This window comes from Grammomys surdaster, unplaced genomic scaffold (genome assembly GCF_004785775.1).
Source record: "Grammomys surdaster isolate TR1022 unplaced genomic scaffold, NIH_TR_1.0 271, whole genome shotgun sequence".
Classification (NCBI taxonomy): Eukaryota; Metazoa; Chordata; class Mammalia; order Rodentia; family Muridae; genus Grammomys; species Grammomys surdaster.
In genome coordinates this window covers 11,986,280-12,012,858 of record NW_021604712.1, presented here as the reverse complement: position 1 = coordinate 12,012,858, position 26,579 = coordinate 11,986,280, and the positions used below count along the sequence as shown (strand labels likewise).

The window sequence follows — 26,579 nt, the reverse complement described above, 5'->3', positions numbered from 1 at the left end:
TTGGGAGTAGGGTTTGGGGAGGGCTTCACTGTAAAGAGCCTCACCTAAGTCTCCTCCTAAAGAAGGCCTTCTTTCTTCCAGCCCCTCTGTACTCTCTGCACTTGCTTGGAATCAAACTGGATTCCAATCCATCCCTGCCTGGCACATACCCAGGGACTCCTGTTCCCAACTGCCTGAGATCCCTAGCAGTGTCAGGATACACAGGAGGCAGGGAATCACACCATCTATCCCAGATCCTGCTGTTTCTCACTTGGGGAAACACCTTGGTGTACTCTCATATCATGAACTGTGTTCTACCTCCCTCGAGTGGCTTCCTAGTGGCAATAGGGCACCCCAGCGGCTAGGGAGAGAGGCAGCCCAACACCTTTGTATATCTCTCAGGAGCACTATGGACAGGCCTTTGCCCTACTGCTTTACCTTTTCCTCTCCTTGACACCACAGGACACACTATTGAGAAAGTTCCTCTCCTGCCTCTGACTCCAGTCCAATTGTCCTTGCTGACTTTCTGGGAGCACCTACAGTCTATCACATGCTCTCCACCTTTCTCTATGGGACAGGGACTTAATCTGGCTTGACAATACTGCATCCTCAGTGTATCACATAATGTGTGATGGCAGTGTGGGACCTTCATTCAATATTGGTTGAACAAGTCAACAAATGAAAAACAAACAGTACCAGCCGCCAGGGAACGTCATGATAGACCTTTTGGAAAATGAGCCTGGAGGTGCAAATATAGACTGACTAGCTCCCCTCACCTCTGTAAAACATGCCACTGCTTCCTACACACACGGTTTAAAAAGAGCACCACCCCTATTAGATGGGAATATTTGATTAGGCAGAAACTCCCAACACCATAACACTAAGCTTCCTTCTCAAAGTCCCAGTGGCAAAACCAGGAGATTTCTGCTGCATCCCAGAACTATCCTGGTAATTACTGAGATATGTCCTTGGCCCTATTAGGTCCCAACCTTAACTGCAGGGCTTTATTCACTAATGGACCAACCTCAGTTCTATTCACAAGTACCATGATTTCAGAGGTATGAATTCTCATAACACTAAGTGGTACTCCCTGAGATCCCATTTCACTTATAAACCCATGTGGAACTTCTATGAACACACTCCACCCCATGGTGGGATAGGTATCACCTACTAAGATACAAACCTGGGCTTCCAGTTCTCTCTGCTACCTCCCTTGTGCTACCTCCCTTGTGCATTGCCTACCTGAGAACACCCAGCCTACTCAAAGAAGCCTGTCCTAAGAGGATTCCTTGCCATTCACAGTGCTTCACTCTGCTGCTGTGATCCCCACTGGAAGCCAAGTTTAGGTCTATAATCATGCTGGGCGATGTAGGGGTGGACCTTTAGAGTAGAATTGGAAAATCAACATTGACAACTATATTTCCTACATCCAAGGTCTTGACAGCTGCCTCTCTAGAGGCTTTCTAGTTCATGTATTGGAACAGGTTGGTAATAGGTTCAAGGAAGCTAGCAGTTTTGTATAAACCCTAGTCCTAGGTTTCCCAGAGCAATGTGAGATGGTCACATGACATCTCCTAGTGGGCACAGCCCAGCTGCCACACTGATGCCTGCTTTCACCACCCTTTCCCGTTATGCTTCTCCTCCTACCTAGAACTTCTTGGTATCACTTCCCTAATAAACCACATGCGCTGACATTCTAATCTTCAGTTCATTCTAGAAGAATATGAGACTCTTCACAGGGGGGGAACATTCTGTTTCAACGATGTGTCACTTGTTGGCACTATGAGGCACCATAACAGGTTGGACACAGTCATCTCTATAAGGTTGTCATCAACTAATAGGTCCCAGGGACAATGGAAGAAAGATATTTGCCTACAGATGTACAAACAAAGCTCTTCACAGTATCTGAAAGAGATGCCCGACTACAAGTGCTGCTCTCAAAATCAGACCTATCAAACACATCTTTAAATATACTCATTAAAAATTTCCCATTATTACTAAACTTTTTCCCTTACTAGGCAACTAAAATACAGAAGATTTCTAGGTAGGCCAAGACATTTGTTTGCAGTTGCAGAGCCCACTTCTACGTCACAATACAGAATTCCCTTTGGAGAAATGACTACTGGCCCCAGAAACACATTTAACACCACCCAAAAAGGGGAAAGTGTGACAAGGCATCTGTGATTGTCTAGCTTATTTTGAGCTAGATTGTGTTCAGAAAAAATTTTGAGCTGACGGCCCCAAGTGAAGCAGGATAAAGTGAAGGAGAAACTACTGGAATCAGCATCAGGCAGAGCTCTTATTAACACCCATCCTCTCCTCACAGCAGTCCAGCTGGCTGGTAGCACATACCTGGTTCCTCATCCATCAAGAAAATGCATCTGCCCATTCTAGAAATGGTGCAGAGATATCTATTTTACAGTGAGCCACCAGCCTCTTAAATCATGGAAAAAATGCATTGGATCTCAAAACCATAGCGTTACACAAAATTCACTATGGTTGCAAGACATCTCCAGATGCTCTAACATTATCTTCAAGAATGACATCTTAACTTCTTTCTTTGGGAACAGCCCCAACACCTTCATCCATGTGTGGATGGACCACAGTATGTCTATGGGCAGAACATAGTATTCTGAGTGCCTGAAACAGACAGAAAGTATTAAGCTTACCTTTCTCAAAATCACCCAGTATAGAATACTTAAAGGTAAGGATTTACCAAAGACAAGCCTGTGCTTGCTGTCTCTGGTGTTGACTTTTTGACTCTTTCACTTGTTTTCTGAGTTGCCAACATGATTTCTTTCCTTTATTTTAATCTTTTGTCCTTCTTTTTTGCAATGTGCGTATGTATGTATGTATGTATGTATGTATGTATACATTTATTGAAAGTGGCACACATGCTACATTACATAGGTGAAGATAAAAAAAGGACAATTTGTGGAAAATAGTCAAGGGAAGTGAAATCAGTCCATTCCTCTTGAGTATAAAGGAAGGGGAGAAGGATAGTGAACTCAGAAGAATATTCCGTAACACATGAAAAGAGGAAAATGGGTAAAACTCTGCAAGTTTGAAGATTTGTGGACAAAGGACAAGAATAAGCTGAGCTGCCGTCTATTCTGAGCAATGCAATAAAGTGAGTGACTGCTATGGGAGTTCCGTGCTCAGTCTTAGATGCATGGCAGCCCCCACCGATTTCTTGTTAGAATACCCCCTAGCCATCAAACTGGGGATACCTAGACCCGGGTAAAAGGACTGACGAATAAAACAAAGGTGGTGTGGTCCTCAGCCATGGCTGTCATCCTTGCCAGCAGCCCAGTGTGTCCATCACTGGATATGTCCCTCTGCCCCAGTAACTGTAGTATGCCAATCCCATATGCAGCAGACATGTAAGCAGATTGGTTTGGTCAGGACAAAGCATCACACAGAATAGTGAAATATGAGTCTGAGATTTTTTTTCAAGCCACTCAATTTAAGGTAGTTTGTATTGTGGCAATAGAAAAATGACACAAGTCTATGTCTGGCTTAAATAAAAGTCTCTGTAATCTGTGCATTGTATATTTTGAGTATAAAAGACAGCTAGCAACTGATTTATCACAGAACTTGTATGTGCCACTGAGCTAGTTACTTTTCTGATGGTCTGGACAAAAGGCCTGAAACAACTTAAGGAAGGAGCTATTTCTTTTGGCTCATTGTCTCAGAAGGTTTACTTCATGGCTGTATGGGCCAAAAAGACTCAACAGAACATCATGGTTTCAGGAGCTTCTGGTCGAAGACAGAGGTTCATGTTACAGGGTACCAGATATCAAAGGTGGTGGGCAGGACATCATGAGAGATAGTATACCCTGAAGGACCCCTCCTCCCAGTGACGTATTTCTTCTAGCTAGGCTCACTTCTCAAAGTTTTCAGAATTTCCCATAACCCGACGACCAGCTGTAGATCAAATCTTCAAAATATGAGCCCGTGTTGGGGATTTCAGATTCAAACAATAACATTGATTGCTTAGAAAAAGTAAAGAAAACAATGAGGTGGCCCTTCTCAGCTCCATGCGGGACACTGGTGATATGATCAACAGGCACATGGAGAAAATTACAGGGAAGCTGCTGAAGGATGATATGCAAGCAGGACCCTAGACCATGGTTTATGTTCCATAGGGGGCACATTCCTACAGCCTGGTGCCATATGTCAAGTGGAAGCAGTTCTATCCATGATCCTTGAAAGTAATTATATAGCCAGGTGGTGGTGACGCATGCCTTTAATCCCAGCACTTGCGAGGCAGAGGCAGGTGGATTTCTGAGTTCGAGAGTTTGAGGCTACCCTGGTCTACAGAGTGAGTTCCAGGACAGCCAGGGCTACACAGAGAAACCCAGTCTCGAAAAACCAAACCAAAAAAAAAAAAAGTAATTATATAGAATAATCAGTAACTCTCTATTAGCCAGAAGTTTGAGATCATCAAACATTTCATGTTTTAGAGCTAATAGTCTTACACACAGCCATAAAACCATCTTTCATTGCCTCATTATTAAAATTCTACCACATTAAAAAACATATACATACTTTCAGGAACTAAGAAACACAGTTCTTAATTGATAGGTGACATCGTTCTCCTCCCACAAATAAATACACAACTACCACTGAATGTTGGCACTTGATGCCCCCCCCCACTTTGCCAAGGACACCACTAGGTATGCCGCATGTACCACAGAAATTTCCTTACAAAGCTAAATTGTTTCTTCACACGTTTTTACATTTAAATTCTAAACCCTAGCACATGAAAATGTGACTGCATTTAGAGACAGGCCCAGAAAAGAGTCAATTAAAGAGTTAAGTATGGTGTTGAATGCTTGGAAGCCCAGTATGTAAAAAATAGAAGGTCAGAGGTTCCAGGCTAGCTTTTACTATATAGCAAAAGCTCAACACACACACACTCACATGCACACACACACACACACACTCATATGCATAGTATTTAAAGTTAAGGAAGTCATTAGACTAGTGTTCTGGCAAGACAATAGGATACCAGATAGCACAGTGAGAAGGCTGATACTTATAATCCCAGTAGAAAGAAACAGAAGCCAAGCCTGGCTACATCTACAGCTCACTTATCTATCCTCCAAAACCATGAGCACACATATGTCTGCTGTTTAAGACAGTGGCCGGTGGTGCTGTTCTACAGCAGACCCAGAATTTCAGTGCATTCTCCAGGAAATGGATGACCCAAAGTTCAGCTGTTTCAACCACTCAATAAAGGATGAATCATTCTGAACTTGGACATCCCAGTAGCTCAGTTATCTGAACTTCCTTTAAGAAGCTGACAATGGTAGCAAACGAGGAGGTGCTTTTCTTCTAGAGGCACATTCAGCCATCCAAGGGAAAGGTGGAAAGCAATTAAATGTGAATATAAGAGACCGAACTGCTCAGGGTTTGGAAATAGCAAGTAGAACAAATCAGCTGCCCTAGACATTCTCTGAGGAATCACTGAGCAGTGGTGGACAGTCACAGCACTATGAGTCAGGAACACCTGTGTTCCTCGCTTTCCAAAGACAGGAACAAAAAAACAATGATCTCTCATTACCTTCCTCTTTGCATGACATCATATTGATCATCCTGTTTAGAACAGAGATGTTTGAAACTTTCTTACTAAGTCTACATGGCCACGACAAGGAATTTGCCACTTCTAGAACTTAAAACTGCCTAAAACTTACTTCTTTGGCCATCGTGTCTGCAAATCACATTTCCTTGAATTACAAATGAATCCCTTTATCTTTTGCTCCTAATATAAAAACATGACTGTCATCCATATTAGCTGTCTCTTACAGATCTTCTTCAGCCTGTGCACATGCTTCTCTGATAAGCATGTTCTGCAGATCTTGGCCAAAATCCAACAGATACCCAGTGTGCAATGGGGAACAAGTCAGATGAGAACCTAAGTCTAAACGGTAATTTCCAATGCACAAGCTCTCTGGCACCTTCTGCTGTGCAGTACAATGGTGGCCATTCAGAGACAGCAAAGTTATTTCCTTAAGAATGTTTTACATTCCTATAAGTGGGGAACAATCTTACGTATCTCTAGTGGTTATAGTGCAGTCCCTTGGAATGGAACACTTCTAGCAGCAGGGGAGACAACCTGAACTTAGATGCAAATACCAGCAGAGGCATAGAGCAGCCTCCCAGAGATCTGCCCACTTGGAAAGCCCCAAAAGGACCAATGGTTCCAAATTAAAGATAACACAGCCAGCTTTTCTGTAAAATGCTCAAATATGCTTTATCGCCACATGCATACAAATGAAGATCATTTCCCATCTGTCAGGAGTGCTTACCTGTTATAGAGGAGAATGTCTGGTTTCCAAATCTGGCCATCTGGAAAACGAACGTTCTTCACTCCAGGGTACTCAGACATGTTCCACTGCAAATAGTGATCTGTCCAAGACTGACAAAGATAGAGAATTAGTGGCAATTTCTTCCCTGGTTTACTTCTATTTCTTGTAAGAAATTATTAGGAAAGTTCAAAGTCAAAAAAGAGTTTGGACATTATTCCATGACTAAGTTGTTATCTATAAAGTGTGAGAAAACTGGGAATTAAATAATCCCTTCTAAAATGATCCAGACTAGCATAACAAATCACATTTGGGGACCTGCTGTCACCATAACCATGTTCGTATGATGGCATTAAAGCCAATTTCAACTCACTGCACACCTCTAGCCTTAGGCTTCTCCTCCCCCAATGGACTGGTTACTTCTAGCCAAATGAATAATGGCTCTGCTTTCCAAGATTTCCCTGAAAGGGCATTTTGAAAAAGCATAAATTCATTTATTGCAACTGGAATCAAAACCAAACTATAGAAATGCCAGCCATTTGTTTCCATAAAGCAGAACCTCTCAGAACTGAGGGTACACTTAAATATGATTTTTGATTTTGCCTTATACAGTGCTTTTGATAGTATAAGCAGACGTCTCAAACCCTGGGCCTCAGCAACAGAACACCGACATAGGGGTGAGGACTCGTGAGTATAGCAATGAATACAGTAACTCAGGGTCAGGCCCTCCTGAGTGATCTCCAACCCCACAAAGGCCTACAGTCCTTTCTCCGATAATCAGGTACCTCCAGCCATTCCCAGGGCCAAGATGGCAGAGATATCACCATAGAGTCTTCCCACTACCAACAGGCAATCAGCCCTACATCTCAGGCCTGGCAGCAAAGGACCCATCAACTTAATGTGTTGCTACTGACATTCATATGGAAAGATCCAGACTTCCCAGGATTTAGGAAGGTTTGGAGTGCTAGACCTCCATCTGGAACCAGAGTGTCTTCCATAATGAAACACATTCTCATTTGTGCCCTGAAACTTATCCACATATTTACGCTAAGAGACATAGAAATGCTTCAGTTGTATAGCAATCTCCACTTGATTTCTGACCACATGTGTTGTAAAGTTATAAAACAATACTCAAGTGGAAGCAACCAAACTGTCAGAGCTACTGGACTTGGAATATACAAATGAGTGTTCTGAGTCTACAGCTTCTGATTCTGGCAACAAAAATCCATGGACAGGTCTCAAAGGTCTGGCCATCCTCTGGAGGACCCACAGTGTCCTAAAAGTTGTCTTCGGAAGTGGAATAATCTAAAGTCAGAGAACAACGCCATTCAAAACTGGGGACCTCAGCAAACAAGGATATTAAACTAACTGGAACATCAACATCTGTCCTATAGGGTCCACAGCTGATGAGATTTATGGGGAGTGGAACATTGAGGACGTTCTGGCTCATTCAAGTGGTTTGGTGGACCATGTTTGTAACAGCCGGCTCCATCTGGATATGCTTAGCTCTATGTTCCCCTTCAATTCTCTCCCCTGCTTCCATGTCAAAACACTTCCATCTTATTCTTAACCCTGGAATGTTGCTCTGAGTCAATCACAGTAACCAATATTGTGCCCATAGAGGCTGGGTTCCAAGAACTACCCTTGAAGGCATGCTGGCATGGCAGACAAGGACCCATCTCCTAAGTCTGATGACATGATAGGTGGATGAGTGGGGAAGTCAAGGAATGGGATCATCTGGTTATTCAAACTTAAGACCACTTAGTAGTAGCATATCGGAGCTGCCTCACACCTCCCATCTTTCCCCACATCCCCTAGCTTCTGGGCACACTCAGCTGTGGGTGCTTCATTGCCTTGTGGCAGGTGACATCACTGCTATTCTGCCTGCTCAACACTGTATGTGTGCCTTCTGCCTCACCACAATCCAAATTTGTCAATGCAATGACACAGAAGAAAGCTCTGACTGCTCTGGATTTAAGTTGGTCATTGAGTCAAGACTCGATTGTGTCATCAGACCTTAAGTAAATGAACCTCTTGGATGCCTCAGGATTGGTTCTTCTAAAGCAATGTCTCTGAACTACAAGCCTTCAGACATAACAACACAGACCAGATGCAGTCTCTGAAGGCACTGATCTGTGCATGCTATTTTCTCTAATGTGGAAAACAACCTGACCTAGCAACTGGTAGGAAGGAATGGCTGCAAGAAACTTTGGAACCAGACAAACCTGGACTGTGAGATTTGCTGTGAGAAACCAGGAGGCTGAATTATCTTCTCTGAGCTGCGATTTCCTATGTGTACACATCCTCTCAGGATAAAATAAGGGTAAAATGGGGCCATGCCTTCAGCAACAGGACAAAATCATGCAGTTTTTATAGGCAAGCAACAAATGATAGACTTAGAAAGCAATGCTTTCATTTTACAGAACACTACATGACAAAGGGCTACAGCATCTCCAATGTCTGAGGAACAAACAATGGTGTAAAAAGCATGGTGGATGCAGTAGAGAATGCTAACAGAACATGGGAGCCTATTGGGAACTTCCTAGAAAAAAAATTTAGAATGAGGCTTTTGTAGTTAGGCTTTAGAAGAAATGGATGTGTGTTCTCAAACCATTCCCTGCCACTTAGATCTTTGGTCTATAGGAATAGGAGTCCAAGGTATATCTCTCCATGGATAGCAACCTTTCAACATGTCAGCCCCTGAGAAACCACATGACTGAACCAGCAGAGATATTCCTTAACAGTGCCTAGAATGAAGAGTGTGCAAGCTGTAAGGTCAAGAGGAAAGGGGAGGTGGTGATATAGAATGTATGTCATGTACCATTGTGCAGACCCTTATACAATTCCAACACCTGGGTCCGCTATGAACATGTCTTGAGTTTTCAGAAAACTTTAATTTAAATTTGGTGTGTGTGTGTGTGTGTGTGTGTGTGTGTATGCATGGCATGAAAACAGGGTTGGAAAGAACAGGTGAAGTATCCTCTCTTCCAGTTCTTGGTCAAAGGAGTCCACGAATGCCAAAACAATATAGATTATTGATGTTGCTCTTGGTTGCCTCCCAGAACTTGAAGGTAAAACGTAATTCAGAAGATACCACACACTTTGGTTGGACATAGAACTTAGAGGAATCGAGCTAGAAGCAGCCTGGAAGCTGTCTCTTTAATGCCTAGCTCTCAAAATATATGAAGGTGCTATGAAAACTACCAAGGACTAAAAACAGTCAATAGTCCTACCAAGGTTTAGAGCCTGGGAACCACAATAATAACCAGCAAGGCAAGATAGCCCTTGAAGGTAAAATAGTGGCTCTCATATCTTGGGAGTAACCGCAGGCTCTACAATTAGACTAAAGGCCCATTTAATAGGAGGAAATTCATGTCCGATACTGTAAATCTAGCCAGCTACCCAATGGCTAGTGAGATCATGGACCCTAAAGAAGAACCTACCACTGCCACTTGTCTAAACTGCCACAGTTTCTAGTTCCATTCTAGATACTTATACTCACAGATAAGTGTAGCTCTCATCCCTCATCAAATAACCTTCTTTATGAAGCAGACAGAGATCATTAAAGAAATGCAGAAAAAAAACTGTTGGTGGTGTTCCTAACCCCAGTGGATTCACCTACAACAAAATCCCTGTATCAACACAATCTATATATCTAAGGTTCAGGGACCATGAAGATGGAGCATACATGTTTGCAGCTCTTGTTGGCATGCCAACATGGATGGGGAAATCTCACAAAGCCCCATTCCACTGAGAGAAAAGTCAATCTTCTACAAGCACCAGCTACCTGATAGGTTACCTAATCTCCTGTGGTCATCTCTAAACACACATACACAGATGAGCAACAATAAATGGAACCTCATAAGGCTCATATTTGTGCACGCTCTCCCTCTCTCCTTCACTCCCTCTGTCTCTTTGGTATGTCTGTGTATTTGTAATAATTAAAGTATAAGACATCAGTAATTTGAAGAGGAGTGAATAAGGACACAGGAAAAGTTGGAAGAGGGAGAGTTTGAAATGATATAAATACACAATACTAATGCATGAAATTCTCAAAAAGTAGAAATCTTTTAGAACAAAAATAGTTTTGTTTCCTTTCAAAATATACTGCAAAGTAATGAGAAATATATTTGGTTTTCTTTGTATAGAGCTCCTTAAACTCATGAAACTTACTGAGTGACAGGAATATCTTTTGCTAAAATCATCCTTTGGACCGTATCTGAGTTTATGCTAATGTAGCAGCTTTGGGGTTGGACCTCCTCTCACAGTTTCAGGAAGAAAGCCAGACTCCATAAGGACAAACTGCCTGACTAGTGAGTGGGGGATGATGAACTCTATCTCATACTTAAGTCCAGAGTTGAGAGATGGGGTTGGAGACCGAGGGAGAAAAACTTCTGTACAGGGCTTAGGGAAGCTCCAGGTAAACACACACACACGAGTGCACAGAAGTGTGGCAAGTCCTGAGGATCAGGGTAACTCCTCCCTCAATTCCTGCCCTGGTGCCTCTTCCACACCTGGTTCTGAGCAACATCCTTTAGAGCAAAGACCAGTAAATGTGTACCTGCTCGCCAAGGCTGTAGAACCCTTGGGTTAGAAGCACTGTGATGGGTATGGGTATCCAGGGCAACACATTTGCAACATGTTTCTGATGGAAGAACAGCCTCCTGGGATACAGACCTTGAGCTTGTGGATTCAGATATTAACTCAAGATGGACAATATCAAAATCGAATTAAATGGATATCCAGCTGGGTTAGAGATTTGCTGTAGGTATTAAAAATGACATCATATAATTGGTGTCAGAAAAAAAATCATCCAATTTGGGTAAAAGTTCACCTGATCAAGTATTTTGACTCAAAGGAAGAATGTGAGTCCCTTCCCCCACTTTTCCTGCTGACATTTTTCTGTCTCTGTGATGCCCAGTGCCTCTCACCTGGTCACAGCTGCAGTCCAGCCCCCAGCTGCATACTGCTGGCTAATGTGTAAACACAATGTGTGGTATTTCTGCTCCACAGATAATAAATGCAGAAAATAAAAAGGAAGCAGTTTAGAACTAATTATGGTTTACAATCTAATAATCTGTGATGTGAATGCTATTATTACTATAATTAGAATTAGAGTCTAAAAATAGCGAGTAAGTACTGAAAGATGGTCAAATCCAAAGGCAAAATGGCTGGTGTTCTAAAAAAGAAAAGGAGGGTTTTCAAAAGAAAATGTGTACATCTGGAACGTTTCAGTGTTTCTGTAGAAGCTGAAATGTCCTCTGTCATATCCTCACACACATTAGATCAAAGATGTCTAACGGTCTCCCAAAATGATAAAACTTCTGCAGAAGGAATCTCCCACCAGCTCCCCTCAGGATAGGAAGAGAGTCTCAGAAATCAGCAACTCAGTATTCTTCAGGCTGTTGGAATAATCTCAATCATGCGAAATGAAAGACAGCTGGGGAAAAAGGATAAGAAAGTCCACAAGGGGTAGGTCAAGGGGAATTTAATTTTTAAAAAACTTTTGTGACTCTGCCATTTTGACTGGACTGAAAAATCTATAATTTGCAGAAAATTGACTGCAGAGTAGAAACACCCTGGAGAAAAGATTATGTGTATCAGATTTCAGAACAGAACTTAGTGGAATGAGGCTTTGGGAACTGAGACCCAGTGCTAAAAGCCATTCCTTGACAATCCATCTTCTCCTGCCCTCGCTGATGCTCCCCTGGGAACTCTGGCCCTGCTTCCTTCCATACTGAGCTTCATTCTTATCCACGTATAATATCAAGGCTGGGTCAGACCAGGCAGGTGAGTGGCCAAAGAACACAGAAACAAAAATCAGTGCATGGCTGTTTATCAATTGTCCCAAGGAAGCTCCTACACCTGCCCTTAGTGACATGCAAGGCCCAGTGTCCTCCCTGCAACCAGGACTTACTCACAGCAATGCCAGGTTGAGGCAAGAGAACAGGGAGATGGGTTTTCAATGGTAACTGTTTATATTTGTTTTAAATACAAGATTGGGGGGGGCAGGGAGGAGGACTTTGAAAATGAGGTGGGGAAGCAGTGTCCTAGCCCTCCACAACCGAGGTATCACTTTCCAGACCAGAGTCAACACTCAATCTCTTAAGGGCACAAGCTACCTAGGACAGGGCTTAGCTGGGTCGGCTGCACTAACGCAGAGACATACAGTAGTGCCAGCATTGCACAGCTTCCTTTTAGAAGTAAGGCCACTCTGTTTGCCATTTTGATAAAACAGGAGTGTTCCCATCTGTGACCTCCACTGTATTCCCACCCATTCTTACAATATTCCAGAGAAACATCAGGATTTGCTATGATGACCACTTTTATTTTTGTGATTAATTAGAAATCAATTGGCACACAACTGTGCACACTTATAAGTACGGTATGCTAATATAGTACAGGTATATATCAATGTATAATGATCAAATCAGGGTAATTAGCCTCCTCAAACATTTATCATCTCTCAGTGCTTAACCTTTCTTTAAATGAGTTAATTGCATGGCCTGATTGTAAAAGGAGGAAATGTGGCGAATACATTCCTAAGTGCTCTCCCATGGCTTTGCTCAATGCCTTCTACAAAGTGGGCACTCCCAGTGGTGAGTTCAATAAGTAAATGGGATTTAAAAAGTGAAATTTTAGATATTTCTGTAAATGCAACTCTTAATTGGAGTTCAAAAAAAAATCTAAAGGTCTCTAGTGATACCCTTCAGAAAACAGGCGTTTTTTTTTTTTTTATGAAATGTCTGAACTCAGCACGGTAATCGTCCTGTTACAATTTTCCTGGAAACCAGCCCCCTTTAAAAACCACTTGCCATGTCAGAGACATTGCTGGAAAGCAATCAATTTTTGAGGGCCAGGGAGGTGGGTACAGGAACAGATATCTGTCAACCTGTCCATGACACATATTTCTCTCTGTAGAATGGCATGGTGGGGTAAAATGTCAGCCCTTGTGTGTGTATTAGTGTGTGTGGGGGGGCGGTGTTGAAGCAGGAGAATCAACTCAGGTTCAAAGCCATAGAGCTACACAGGAAACAGCTAGCCAATCAGGGCCACAGAGGGAGATGCATTAAAAAAAGAAAAAGGAAAAAGAAAAAAGAAAAAGGGAAATGTTGACACCTGTGTTTTTGTTTTGTTCCTCACAGGTCCCAGGAAAACTGTCATCATCTCCCAGAGTTCTCAGAACTCCAACTAACTCAAGGATCCCATTGTTATGGAAGGAGCTGGGTTTAGTGTGGATCATACTTATTCTTCCCTGCCCTAAGTCGATGTAGAGTCTTGGGTTTGTCCATTCCTTCAACAAAAGTTACTCAATTCCTATTGAAGGTAAGGCAGTACACTAGGTTCTGGAGGTACAGTCAAGTTCAACTCCAGCACAGGATACCTGATAGTCAGAGGGAGAGAGACCTGGGGACAAGGAGCATAGGGAGAAGTGGATGCTATGTGCATCAGAGGGTGAGAAATTCCTTGGGAGAAAAGAGTAGCAAAGAGGAAGTTAGGGGCTGGAACTTAGCTCAGTGGTAAAACATTTGCCTAACAGGATCTTTTGTTCACAGCAGTGAAAAGAGATGGGGGAGGGGTGATAAACAGAGTAGACTGTAGCAAGGTTTGGGAAGAAGCAACTGAAGTGGTGGTGTTTGAGAAAACAAAAGAAAGCAAGGGAACCCATCATGTGGCTTTCTAGGTACATGCAAAATCCCAGGTCATTCTTGCGCAACATGTGTGGAGAACATCAAGAGAGCAGGGAGCAGAGCCAGAAAGAAGATTGCAGAGGAATGTAAGAGAGCCTAAATGTAAGTAGGGAAGGGACTGTCACTGCCTTCAGCTGTAGATTATCTGGGAGACCAGGGCCCCCAGAAGGGGAGGGGTTTGAGCATGGGGCACTCATTTTCACATAGGTCAGTCTGGCTGCTGTGCTGAGAACAGACACAACTAGGGAAGAAAAGGGGCAGAACAGGAAGGCTGGCTGTAAGACTATACTGAGTGAGGTGAGACAGGCAGACTGAGAACAGGGAGAATCATGGGCTGGTGAACAATGCGCAGATCCAGGATCTGCTTTGAAAGGTGAGCTACCAGAATTTGCTGAACTGGGCTCCCAGGTCTGAGCAGATGGGCCAGTGTTCAGCCAGATAAAGATGACTTTGGAAGAGGCAAGAATAGGAGATGTGGAATGAGTGTCCCGGAGGATGTAGCCAGCCTTCCCAGACACCATATCTAGACGTAAACAAAGGAGGCCAGGAGCAGGGCACACATGAGCAGGTCGGCTGTGTTGTTTAACTCCTACATGGGACTATCTCCAAAGCTCCACATTATTGTTACAGATAGCTCAGTGAGAGGGCTCTTCCATACCAAAGTATGCCCCTAGCACCTGCTTTAACTTCTCAACTATCCATGGGTTCCTGAGAAACCTCACCTTCCAAGGGCCACCCAGTAATCTGCTCTGCCTCTGCTATTGCTTCTCTTGACACTGCGCTACAAGATGGGCTCACCTCAACTTATCAGTGTCCTATATTTGTGCCCCTGACTCAAGAACCAAGCAAGAGGCCAATCCACAGTATTGGTCCACATGAATTACCAGACAAATATTTCCAAAACTCAGATGAGTTTAATTCCTTTAATGTTCTCCTCTCAGCAACAACAACAACAACAACAACAACAAAAGGAGAAACTAATCAATTTGTCAACTGATGCGTATTTGAAGAGAAGTTTAAGGAACTGTGTAACAGGGCTGCACAAAGACCATTTATTACCAACTCTGCAGGCTGCTGCATCTATAATAAGGCAGTGATTGAACAAAGGCCATGGCTGCATCTGTCCCTCATTTCTAGAAATAAAAAGTCACCTATAGATGCAAAAATCAATTGAAAGCAAAGTGTTGTCTTTGATAGACAAGAATCTCCAATTAGAAAATGTTTAACCTTTGCAATCCATATCGCTTTGGTGAATTATATAACAATACTAGCATCAGTATTGTTAAATCAGTTCAGAGGAATTTTATTTTAATTTGCCATGGCCTAAAGTAATGATGTTACATAGATATTTACATTTGAGAGAAATCTAGACTAATTAATGGAGTTTCAAATATAACATTTTGCAATAGGACAAAACCCTAATTTTAAAAATTCACAAGATATGCAAGTGCATCAGCACACATGGTAATGTTTGACTCTACTCACAGAGCCTGGGATTAGGAGTTCAAAGACACCCTGAAATACATAACAATGCCCTGTCTTAACATGAAAGAAAAGGGGGAAAGGAAGTGAAAAGAAAGAACCTAAAAGAAGAGGAAGAAGAGAGGAAAAGAAAGAGGCAGGAAAGGGCAAGAAAGGAAGATACAGAGAGGAAAGGAGTAGCTGTAAAATAGATGAGAGACAGAGAGGGCTGTGGTTGTAAGAATCATACATGCACAAAATTACAGTGGCATTCAAAACTCCACCTAAATAAGAGACTGACAGTTTGAAACTCAGATTCTAATATTTACAATTTGATGGAACTGATACATATTGCAATTAAATGATCTAGATTAGAAATCTGAATGTCAAATAAAAATTTAAGAATAAAATACCAGATGGATATCCTTTTTTGTTTTTTTTAAATACAAAACGCTAGCAGCCAAAGTGTTTTCTGGTTTGGGGGAATTGGGGATTCTGGAGTAGTTTGCATAGATTTTTCCAAATGAACATCCCCAATCTGAAAATTCCAAATCCCAAAAGCCCTCAAAATATGAAACATTTTTAATGTCACTCTGATGATCAAAATGTTTTGTGCTTCAGGGGATTTTCTGATTGTAAGCTCTCAAAACATGGATGCTTAACCTCTGTATGCTTTCAAGACTCTTGAAGAATGTCAGTCCACAGCATAGAGTGTGGACACCCTGGTTAAGTATCCCTTGGTTCCCTTCGAACATGCAGCTCTGAAGCATAAAGACAACAGGAGAGGCTATAACACAGGGCATCGACCTTGAGACGTGGCCCTGCATCTGACTATTTCTCTGGCATGCAATGTTTTAAAATGTCCTGAGATCATCCAGCAGTACAATACAAGCAAGCATAGAGTCATGCTGGTGTCAGGCGCTCATCCTTGGTTCCATCCTATCAAACATGACATCTACATGCATTTCCTCCAGCACGCTCAGTTGGCAGGGTCAGAGCACCAGTCTCGGCTCTCCTAGAAACTTCTTTCCATGTAGTTTGAGCACATGCACAGCGGGCAAGAACAGGCAGGTAAGTATATCTGAACTTACCATTTGTAGCCAAATGTTGGTGGTTAAAACTTGATTCTTCTCATCCTTAAAAATCAAAAAGAAATGGGTAACATAAATATGGCTTATGTGCTTGACAAAAGAAGCCACGATACAATTATTCATGTACAAATCTGACTTTGGGGATCAACGTTGTGTATGGAAATTAGAATGCACCAGGCACTCCCAAATCTATGCCAGTAATATTTCCCCAGAGTCAAGCTTTTCTATTTATTCTGAAGTAATACACATTCATTACAGAGCACTTACAAAGGACAGCACAATATAAAGAAGAAAATTAAAATCAGGCCAGCCTACCATCAGAAATGATGCTAGCTAAGGCCTTGGCAATTTATCTTTCTATACCAGCCCCCACCCCAGAAAGGGGCATGTCACATGGACCTCCTGACCCATATTAAGGGTCTGAATGGGCCGCTGTATTTGCTTTATCCCTGCACGGGTCTTGGCTCTTTCCTCTTTTCTATCCAGCTGGCAACATGTCTGACACTTGACACCTCTAAAGTAAACACAAACAAGAGAAGTAAACAAAGGACTGGAAAGATAAGACAATCTTACAATGGGCCCAACACACTTCTATCTTTCTGATTTCAAAGTCCAGTTCTTCATTTCCAAAATAGGATCTAGCCAGGAATGGAGTCCACACACCACCCAGGAGTTTGGGAGAGTACAATTACCATGGCTTGATTTAGGCACGGTGCATCTCCTACATTTGAGTTTTGTGTCCTAAGTCTCCCCGAAGGGCCCACATGCAAAAGGCACCAGTACCATCTTGGGATTACTGGGAGATGGTAGTTCAAAATGGGTCAATGGGGAGGTTCTCAGGTGAAGTAGAGCATGCACTTTCCAGACAGGTTAAGACGCCAACCCCTTCTTCTTCTTCCCTTTCCTTTCCTTGCCATGAGTAAGCAGTTTTCCTCTGCCACTGGCTTCCACCATGATGGGCTGCCTCACTGCAAGCCAAAAGCAATGGAAACAACTATTCACAGACTGGGGTCTCAAAAACTGTGAGGTGACCTTTTTCTCTTAATAAGTTAATTATTTCAGGTGTTTATCCCAGTGCCAGAAACCCGATTAGGACAGCATCTAAAAGAGTCTCATTACATGAAATATTCCCACTAGCCCTTTTTTCATAGCTAGCCACACCCAGCAGTGTCAGCAATGGGTCTGGAAAGTTCACTCAGTGGTTAAGGACTCTGGATTCTCCTCTGAAAGACTCTGGTTCCATTCCCAGCACCCACACAGCAGCTTGCAACCATCTGTAACTCCAGTTCCATGGGATCCGATGCCCTCTTCTGCCCTCTCTGGCATACAAGTGGTACACATATACACATGCAAACATGACAAAACACCCTTTAACACATAAGAAAAAAATTTCAATAAAAACGTTTAAGGCGACAAGTTATACTGAGAATGATGTCAGTCAGTTAGGAATCCTTAATTCCAACTTAAAAGTCTCTGAAAACTAGCAACCAATACCCTCCAGGGAAAGTATTCATGAAAACCTGCCCAGAAGTGGACACCTTTAATTCTTGTATCTGGAATTGCACTGGCTGGGTTCACTGACAAACACACACTCAAAACTGATCCCAAGCATAAAAGCACAGGGTTGCAGTCAGTGGCTGGGAATTCACATGAGCACTGAACACTGCCCCTTACAGAAAAGAAGATGTAGCCCACATATAAGGAATTAGCAGCAAGAGTTTGATACATAGATGCCCCTGTGCTCAAATGCCCATCTATTGAGTGCCGCTGAAGGTGTGATGGGCAAGTCTGAGCAACTATGAAAGAGAAGACTGGGCTGTGTGTGGAGGGACATAGGACAAAGCACCAGGGTATCCCCAAGCCAGGACTGACATCCAAAAGAAACTATAGTTTGTTTGTTTGTTTGTTTTGGTTTTTGGTTTTGGTTTTGGTTTTGGTTTTGGTTTTGGTTTTTCAAGACAGGGTTTCTCTGTAAAGCCCAGGCTGTCCTGTAACTCACTCTGTAGACCAGGCTGGCCTCAAACTCAGAAATCCGCCTGCCTCTGCCTCCCAAGTGCTGGAGTTAAAGGCGTGAGCCACCACTGCCCGGCTTAAACTGCAGTTTGATGGAGGCAAGAAATACAACTACTTTTCTAAAGTAAAATGTGCCACAATGTTTAGTGAGTCGTCACTGCCACAGGTTAACATGTCCCATGCTCTATGCTAAGTAAACGCTCCCTGCCAGAGCTATATAAACTACCATCGCAGCAATGCTCCCATTTCTGATCAATCACCAACATTACTGCAAAGCACCACTAAGCTCTTCGGCATGTGTATCTCTAAGTTCTTCAGGATGCGTATCTGTTGCCTCAAGTTATTAGGCACCTGTTGTTACTAATAGACTAAGAGTTAGGGAGAGTTCCATTCAGGTGCCTTTCCTTCTTTTAATTGCGTTTGTGTCTGCCTCTCCTGAGAGAGGCTTCTGTGGTTTGGGAGCTCAATTACTACCAATCTAATTAAAAGTCTTTCTTCTTTCCAGAGTCTGGACAGAAACCTCATTAGAGCGACACTGGATTTCCTTACTGTGTAGCAGCATGGGACCAAAGCACAGCGCTTCCAACTGTAATCAACAAGCAGCAGCCAGCCACCACCTGGCAGCACAGGGATGCCAGACAGAGCGGTTCACACCAGGCTGCAGAGGAAGCCCAGGGCCAGGCAGGATGCTGCCACTCTCCATTTGGATTGCCTCTTTTTCTGTTATCATGGGTCAGGTGGCAAAGGTCTCCCTTGTCTTTCCATCACAGTAGGCAGCCTCCTGCCCATACAGACACATGGGTGCACATGCAAACATATACATATGGCAGTTTGCTTCTACAGAGGCTTTCTGCTCACAAAGACGATCAGTGCACCACACAGAGGGTCAACCCACCAGCCCACAGTGCGTCACACAAGGCTTTTCTACAACTTAGGGTCCAGCCAAGTTGGCATTCTTTCAGGAAATATTAATGGACGATTCCCACTACAGTCATCATATTGAGGTGCACAGTGGTCACTTATCATTGCCCCTGAGCTCCTGAAACATAAGATGAGGTAGGGTTAAGGTAATAATGACCCATCTGTGCAATGGATAAGACGCACTGAGAGAAAAACCAAAGCAAGGCCCTTTAGAGAAGTTAATGAAGATGGATTGTATCTAGTGTAAAATTCTCTTTTATTATTAACTATTAACCTTTGCTTTTACATTCTAGGGTCTTTCAACAATACAATATGTGGCTCCTCTCATGTCTACCATGCATACCCCAGCCATGACCCCTGCTGACAGCCCTGCCTGATAAGGAACCATACAGGTAACCCTGTCTCCAAGCTTTCCTCACCCGAACATACGTGAAGTACAGTATCAGCAGACCTCAGCCTCCTGAGCTAAACCCAGCCCCAACCTTAAAGGGGTCTTATGGGAAGGCAGCATAAGTGAGCCTGGAGAAATAGCTCTTTTGCAAGACTGTGAGTTGTTTACAGGTAAATCCATCTCCTCTGCTTGAAAAGTTGCTCAAAAAGCAGTCCCAAAGTCATGTCTCTGCCCCTCTGCCCAGGCTCCACTCAAGCCTAGCCCACCTACTCTGCTTCCTGGCACAGCTACGCACAAAAGCAGGCCCCAGGTATGCCACCAGTCCTGAATTCTCTTCCTTGACTCTAGTTTGCACATTTCCTTGTTTGCCAGAGGAAAGAAGAGGAGACTAGGTTTCTGTGTTCAGAGACTCTGCAGATGGTACTCCATGTCCCTCTAGCCTCCAGCACAAAGATATTCAGGCAGGGCAATGCCTGCCTACATAGATGCCACTCACAATGCCAAGATGTACATGGGAATGAGAACCAGTTCCTCATGCCTTCTCTTCCCCATAGGTATCCTCCATAGATACCAGTCCCCCATGTAGCATATGAGCTTATTTAAACACCCATGTATCGGTGAATGTATCAACCAACTTTATTCCATCACAGCCTAGACACCACCTTAACCACACACTGGGAGAAGCATGATCATTCCAGCTTGGTTAGGGGTGAGTGTATTACTCTAACAACTGCATGCCACAGGTACCCCACAAGCAACACAGGCCCTGGGTCTAGGTCTGTTATAACAAACACTGTAAAGCAGCTGACTGTGATGACACATAATTGTAATCCCAGAACTTGGGAGGTGGAGACAGGAGATTCAAGAGTTCAAGTTGATACTCAGCTGAGTAGCAAGTTTGAGGCCGGCCTGATTTACACAAGACCCTGTTTCAAAAATAAATGAAACAAAACACAATAAGACAAAATTAACTAACGCTAAGAGGCAGCAACACTGCTAAAAACTGAAATATGGACTTTGCACACATCGTAAGCCACGAGGCTAACAAATGGCAAGTATTTGCTTCTCAGTTTAGAGGTAGGCTGTCTGAAGTCAATATGCTGGAGTGGTGGATCTGGCAGCTGGTGAGAGGGTAAGATTCATGGATGGATTTCTTCAAGCTACCACATGGTTCTTACTGCCGTGAGAAGCTGGGCAACACAGCAAAGACCATCTCAGCTTCCCACCAGTGTGTGCTACTCAGGGTTTCTGGGTTCTCTCCTGGGAAATGACAGTTACAGCTGCCACAAAGGCCTCCTAAGCTGGAGTAGTTCCATCTAGTCTGTGAGATGTCACTCAGTGCTATTAGTTGTCACGACATAGGTATCACCTGACCAAGCCCTCCTCCAAGACATTGGAGGCAGGATCACTGACCAACATGAAGTAGGCCAACCTGCCCCCAATGTTCGATTTTAAACGGAGCACATTGCTGAAGAGCATCCTTTGATTTGTGTGACATATTTTGAAAAAAAATCAATCTTTCTAAATTACGGTGCATCTAACGCTCAGTGTAACTGTTCTGATCGTACTTACTGTGCAGCCTTGGATTTCTACAGCCATTACTCTTCCAGAAGTTATGGGGAGATGTTATTCAATGGTATTTTATAAAACTCTGAGAAAAACCATATATCAGCCCTGTCTAAATCCTCATTTGCAGAAAAGATATAAATTCACATTTGGAGAGTATTCATAGTTTATAACAAACGTGACTTATTTTTATCTATTTTCAACTACATTTTACCTGTGACAATCCAACAAAGCTAGGTTGTTTGTTTGTTTGTTTGTCTGTTTTTTGTAATTCCTCATGTGGAGATGGGCTCCCAAATTTCATTTTCTATGTCTGCTTGGTTTGAATGTTTTTATATGAGCACATACTACCTTATGATCAAGAGAAGGGAATGCATACATGTGTAAACTGTGAAACAAAGCAAGCAAACCTTTGGCCATAGGTCACACAATTAAAGACGAAAGATGAGCTAGCTGCACACACCGATAATCCTATCACTCTGTATGCTGACACAAAAGGACCAAGGGTTTGAGAGTACCCTGGCCTACAGATTTAAGACCTTGTTTAAAGAAACATACAAGCTGAGATCTTACTCTTGTATCTCGTTGACCAGATATGTGTGTTCTGAAATAAAATGTCTTTCTTTACCCCATGCTGTCACAGGGAACAGTGATTATGATAACAACAACAAAAAATTGCTTTCATTTGAGACCTGATAACTGTTCGTGAGACAGAGGACCTCAGAAAGCAATCTGGGATATCTTTAGAGAAATGATTCTCAACCTTCTTAATGCTGAGGCGCTTTAGCTTTAATATAGTTCCTCAGGTTGTGGCTAACCCCCCAATCATCAAATTATCCTGTTGCTACTTCATAACTGTAATTTTGCTACTGGTATGAATCATGATGAACATTTCTGATATGCAGGACATCTGAAATGTGACCCCTATGGGGGTCACGGTCAACAAGTTGAGAACCACTGCTTTAGAGGTTCACTGAAGTTAAAATTCTTTATAATCATGACAAGTTACTTTCCTCTTTCCCCTTCCTTTGCTGTGAACAATGGACAGCGTTCTACGGAGGCTACGTGTCATGACAGACTGCTTAGTCTAAGGCTGAATGCAGACCTAAATTGAGAGTTGCCTACTAAATGAATAGCTGAGGCAAGTTTTGCAAAACTGTAAAACGATAACCCTTCCCCCTGAAAGTGCTGTTTTGTAAAAGTACAGTAGTTTTCGAGAACTAATATTTAACCCAATAGTCTTATTATAAATGAATAGATTTTATATAGCTTTGTGGATATATTTTTTCAACCTGGTAAATACTGACAACTATAACACATACACATAAAACCTGGGGATTCTCCAAACCTTTAAGAGAAGTTAAAGGTGCCCTTAACCATCAAAGACTGAAGTCCGTTGCAACAGGTCTGGCATTCCCCACACCCCCTGAATCTCACCCCAGAGACTAGGCCCTGCTCAGTAGAGAAGCAGCTCCTTCCTCACTCTCACTTTGAAACTGTACAAAGTCCATGACTGGTAATAATGTGAAATGTCTGAACATCACAGACAGATCTAGACTCTTCCATACACTGTCTGTGAGATTCAGGTGCCCGGTGAACTTTTTCATAACTATTTACTTATTCGCAAACCTAGCAATGACAATGGTAAGAAATTCAGTAAGCTACCCAAACTATCTAAACACAAAATGGTTCTGCACTGTCCAGCGACAAGAGCAGTGATTGTTAACACAATCGATCAAAGGCTTAGAGAAGTGGTCAAATTGGTAGCATCTCTTCTATGTGCAGCTGCCCATGTTTAGGGTAGTTTTGCTAAAAACAAAGCTTAGAGACTAAATGCCTAATGGTCACTATTTTATCATCAGAACTCACATAGTCTGTGACAGCTGAATCCACAGATGTCAGAGTGTGAAGTTACACATCTAAGCCTTGGCTACCGGTTCTTTATACTCAAATATCCACAACGTGGAGAATCTCACCAAGGAGGAAACATTGCGTATGTGTACAAATTTCTGACTGTGTGGTTACATCCCGAGAAGTAAAAGAAGGCCATTGCCCTGCAGTCTTTAACTTGGAATGGGAAGACACAGAAGCTGAGAAGCCAGCACAGGCCCCACTGAGGCAGCCTGCAGCCCACGAGAGGCTACTTTGACAACAGCTTCTCAAGCAACCCTGAATTCTTTGATTCTATTTTTAACTACCAGAGCCAATCACGCGTTGCTTGAGAGTACTGTTTTCAGGAGTGATTCAGAAGAAAAGGCTTAAGGGATTTTTAAAAAATCAAAGCAGAATATAAGAGAGATTTTTCTGCCTTTCCCTACTGATCACTGTTCAATCCCTTGCTGACATCATCCCACCCCAGAGAAAGCACAGGAAAGCAAACTGGAAACCTGCCCAAAAAGGCTGATTCCTTCAGGGTGGATAATTGTAAATACACAGAGGCAGGTGTCTCCTGAGTTTACGTCGTCCTTGAGCTAGGCAATGATAGCAATGGGCTGTCACTCCCCCCACCCTCACTGTGAATCTCACTCACCATACTGAAAGGGAACATGACATATAGCCAAGAAACTGCTCCCACCTTATTGCCCATATCCCCAAAGATGCCCTTCTCAGGAGTCAGGTGAATCCAAAGGTACACTTCCAACTGCACGCACAGGCTCCTTTCATTAGGAGAAGCCATTTCCTTTCTCCCACAAGGAATGAAGCCTGGCAAGTAGACTGTGGGAGCAGTACTTAACAGAAAGCAGAGCAGCCTTGGAGATAACAAAGCTCGGGACAATGGGACTAGAAGACTGAAGGAAGAGAGGCAGAAAGAGGAATTCAGCTCAGACAGCCAGAAGAGAGAGCAAAGGTTTGTATACCCCTATGCTTAAACCATCATCCTTCCTCAATCAGCACTGGGCATCTCTGCACTGTTCACAACAAAGACAGACATGTAACAAGTGGAGAGGACAGATCTGTAAGTAAGTCAGACAATCCTTGCACCAGTACCAGAGGCCATAATACAGATGTGGACAGCATCGGTATGAGTTAGGTTTTTCCAAAAGGCTTATTATCATGTGATTCATCAAATATCTGACACCTCAGCAGAAGGAATCCTAACAGACAAAAAAATATAAATGGGAGAAGAATGAAGTGTGTTCGTAGGCATTAGGAACAGAATTTATCCATTTATTCAGTATCTTTCAAACTTTATACCTATTAACTGAGCAGACTGAGGTTGAACCCAGGGTCACCCTCATATTAACAGATGCTCGAACCTGAGTTCTATCATCAGCCCCCGTGTTTAAATTTTATGTTGAAATCAAGTCTTACTAAGCTGCTAGTTGGACCCTTACTCCCTGGCTTAGGCATGTCTTGAGCTTATGATCCTGCCAACTCTGATTCCTGAGCATCTGGGATCAGAGGGGACACAATGACACTAGGATTAAATTTATCTTTAAATGATACACAGAACTCACACATACTTATGGGATGCTCATGATGTTTCATTACATTATGTACGCATATCTCATATAATGTTTAAGTCACATTAAACATACTTATCATCTCAAACTTTTATGACTTTTTTCTCAGTGAAAGCATGCGAATGCTTTACTTGTAGCTTTCTGCAGTGAAGAGTGATCTATTGAAAGCCACCCCAACGCACAACGCCACATCAGAGCTTCTTACTCCACCTCGCTCCACCTCAGTGTACACTGCAGAGCCTTTTCCCATGCCCCTTTCCCTAGAAGCAAGATGTAGAAGCAGTAACTTCTCCTGGTTTTTATTATTTGATGTTTAATAGTTTTACAAATAATATATATTCATTTGTCTAATAAACCAAGTAAACTGAATCAAGGCACAAATATTTATAAAAAAGAATGACAAGATAAAAATTGTATGGCTATTATAACATTAAAAATAAAATTATGAATAGGCATAAGAAAATGAAAATTAAAACAAGTAATACTTTTATGAACATAGTATGATTATGATTGAAGAAGTAAAGAGATAAGAAATGATCCTTAGAAAGTAAGTCATTATATATTATCCTATTATATATTTTATATGATTATTATAACTGTATATTTTTATATATAATATAATCAATATAATATATTTATATATTAATTATATATTACTATATTTTTTATATAACTACAGTATGGAAAGGGAGGCAAACAGACAGCTATAGTCTGGAAAAGAAGCAGTCTAGAAAAGGCCCAAAAGCATGCTTCTCAGTTCTTATTATAAAACTCAATAATGTCTTGGATTAAATCAAACATGCTTTAAAAGTCACTATAACAAGATAATTGAAAGAAATGGGAGGGAAATCTGCAGACCTAAATAAATAATCTGGGAGCCCAAATAACACTATTACATAGTTAATAAGTTAGAAACAGAAAGGCACAAAACAGACAGCTAAAAATTGAGTTACTGGCATGAGGTAATCACAGTTTGTGTAGCTGGAAATGGAGATTAAGTCAATTAGGCAAGAAGCCTGAGACAGAAGTGAAACCAAGAAGACACTCTGGGTTGGCTCAGACTGCACAGCACCTGGAGGGGAGTGGACTGTTCCAAGATGCTAAATAGAGCATCTGCTCAGAGTTCAGCACAAGAGCAGGCTCCATAAGCTAAATAGCAACAGTCCTGCAATAACAGTATCTACAAAGGAGGTAGAATCAAATGACTACTAGAAAGTAAATCTAAGCTCATCATAAAGAAAAAAAAAAGAAATTTCAACAACAAACTTAATGAGAATATTAAAAAGTTTTCCAAGTGTCTGGACTAATACTGCAGTGGACTACAAAAGCAAAAGAGCCCTGCAAAGCCAGGGTGAACTTGGAAGCACCTATGTGAAAGAAAAAACAAGACTCTTCTACCAAACCTCAAGTCCACATGGATCCTCATGGCACCATGAGGTAGAAGAACCCACTGGGAGAAAAGAAACCAAAGTTTGTCAGTGTCAACCTGGGCACAAAGCAAGAAACAGGATGGTCTATCATTCTCCTAACAGAATGGTCTTTCATCTGTTGGAGAGTTCAAACTTAAATAGTCCTTAGTACCTAAGAACTCTGGAAGCCGTGAGAAAAGCTTGCAAGTAGCTTGAGATTACTAAAGCTATAAAGCACCAACAGAATCAACAAATTACCAAACAGAAAAATAAACAAAAATT

At 42.3% G+C, this 26,579-nt stretch overlaps 1 protein-coding gene across 2 annotated transcripts in view; it reads right to left on the bottom strand.

Annotated features, from left to right (window-relative positions):
* Chrna7 (cholinergic receptor nicotinic alpha 7 subunit) overlaps positions 1 to 26,579 on the bottom strand; it is a 112,783-nt gene that overhangs the window by 42,197 nt on the left and 44,007 nt on the right. Inside the window, exons 3-6 of one of the 2 annotated variants that reach the window (XM_028776724.1) lie at positions 16,534 to 16,578; positions 6,294 to 6,403; positions 5,791 to 5,868; positions 45 to 53 (exon numbers count right to left, since the gene is read on the bottom strand). In XM_028776724.1, coding sequence (XP_028632557.1) covers positions 45 to 53; positions 5,791 to 5,868; positions 6,294 to 6,403; positions 16,534 to 16,578 — 242 coding nt within the window. The remainder of the gene's footprint in view (positions 1 to 44; positions 54 to 5,790; positions 5,869 to 6,293; positions 6,404 to 16,533; positions 16,579 to 26,579) is intronic. The other variant, XM_028776725.1, reaches the window with a different exon arrangement.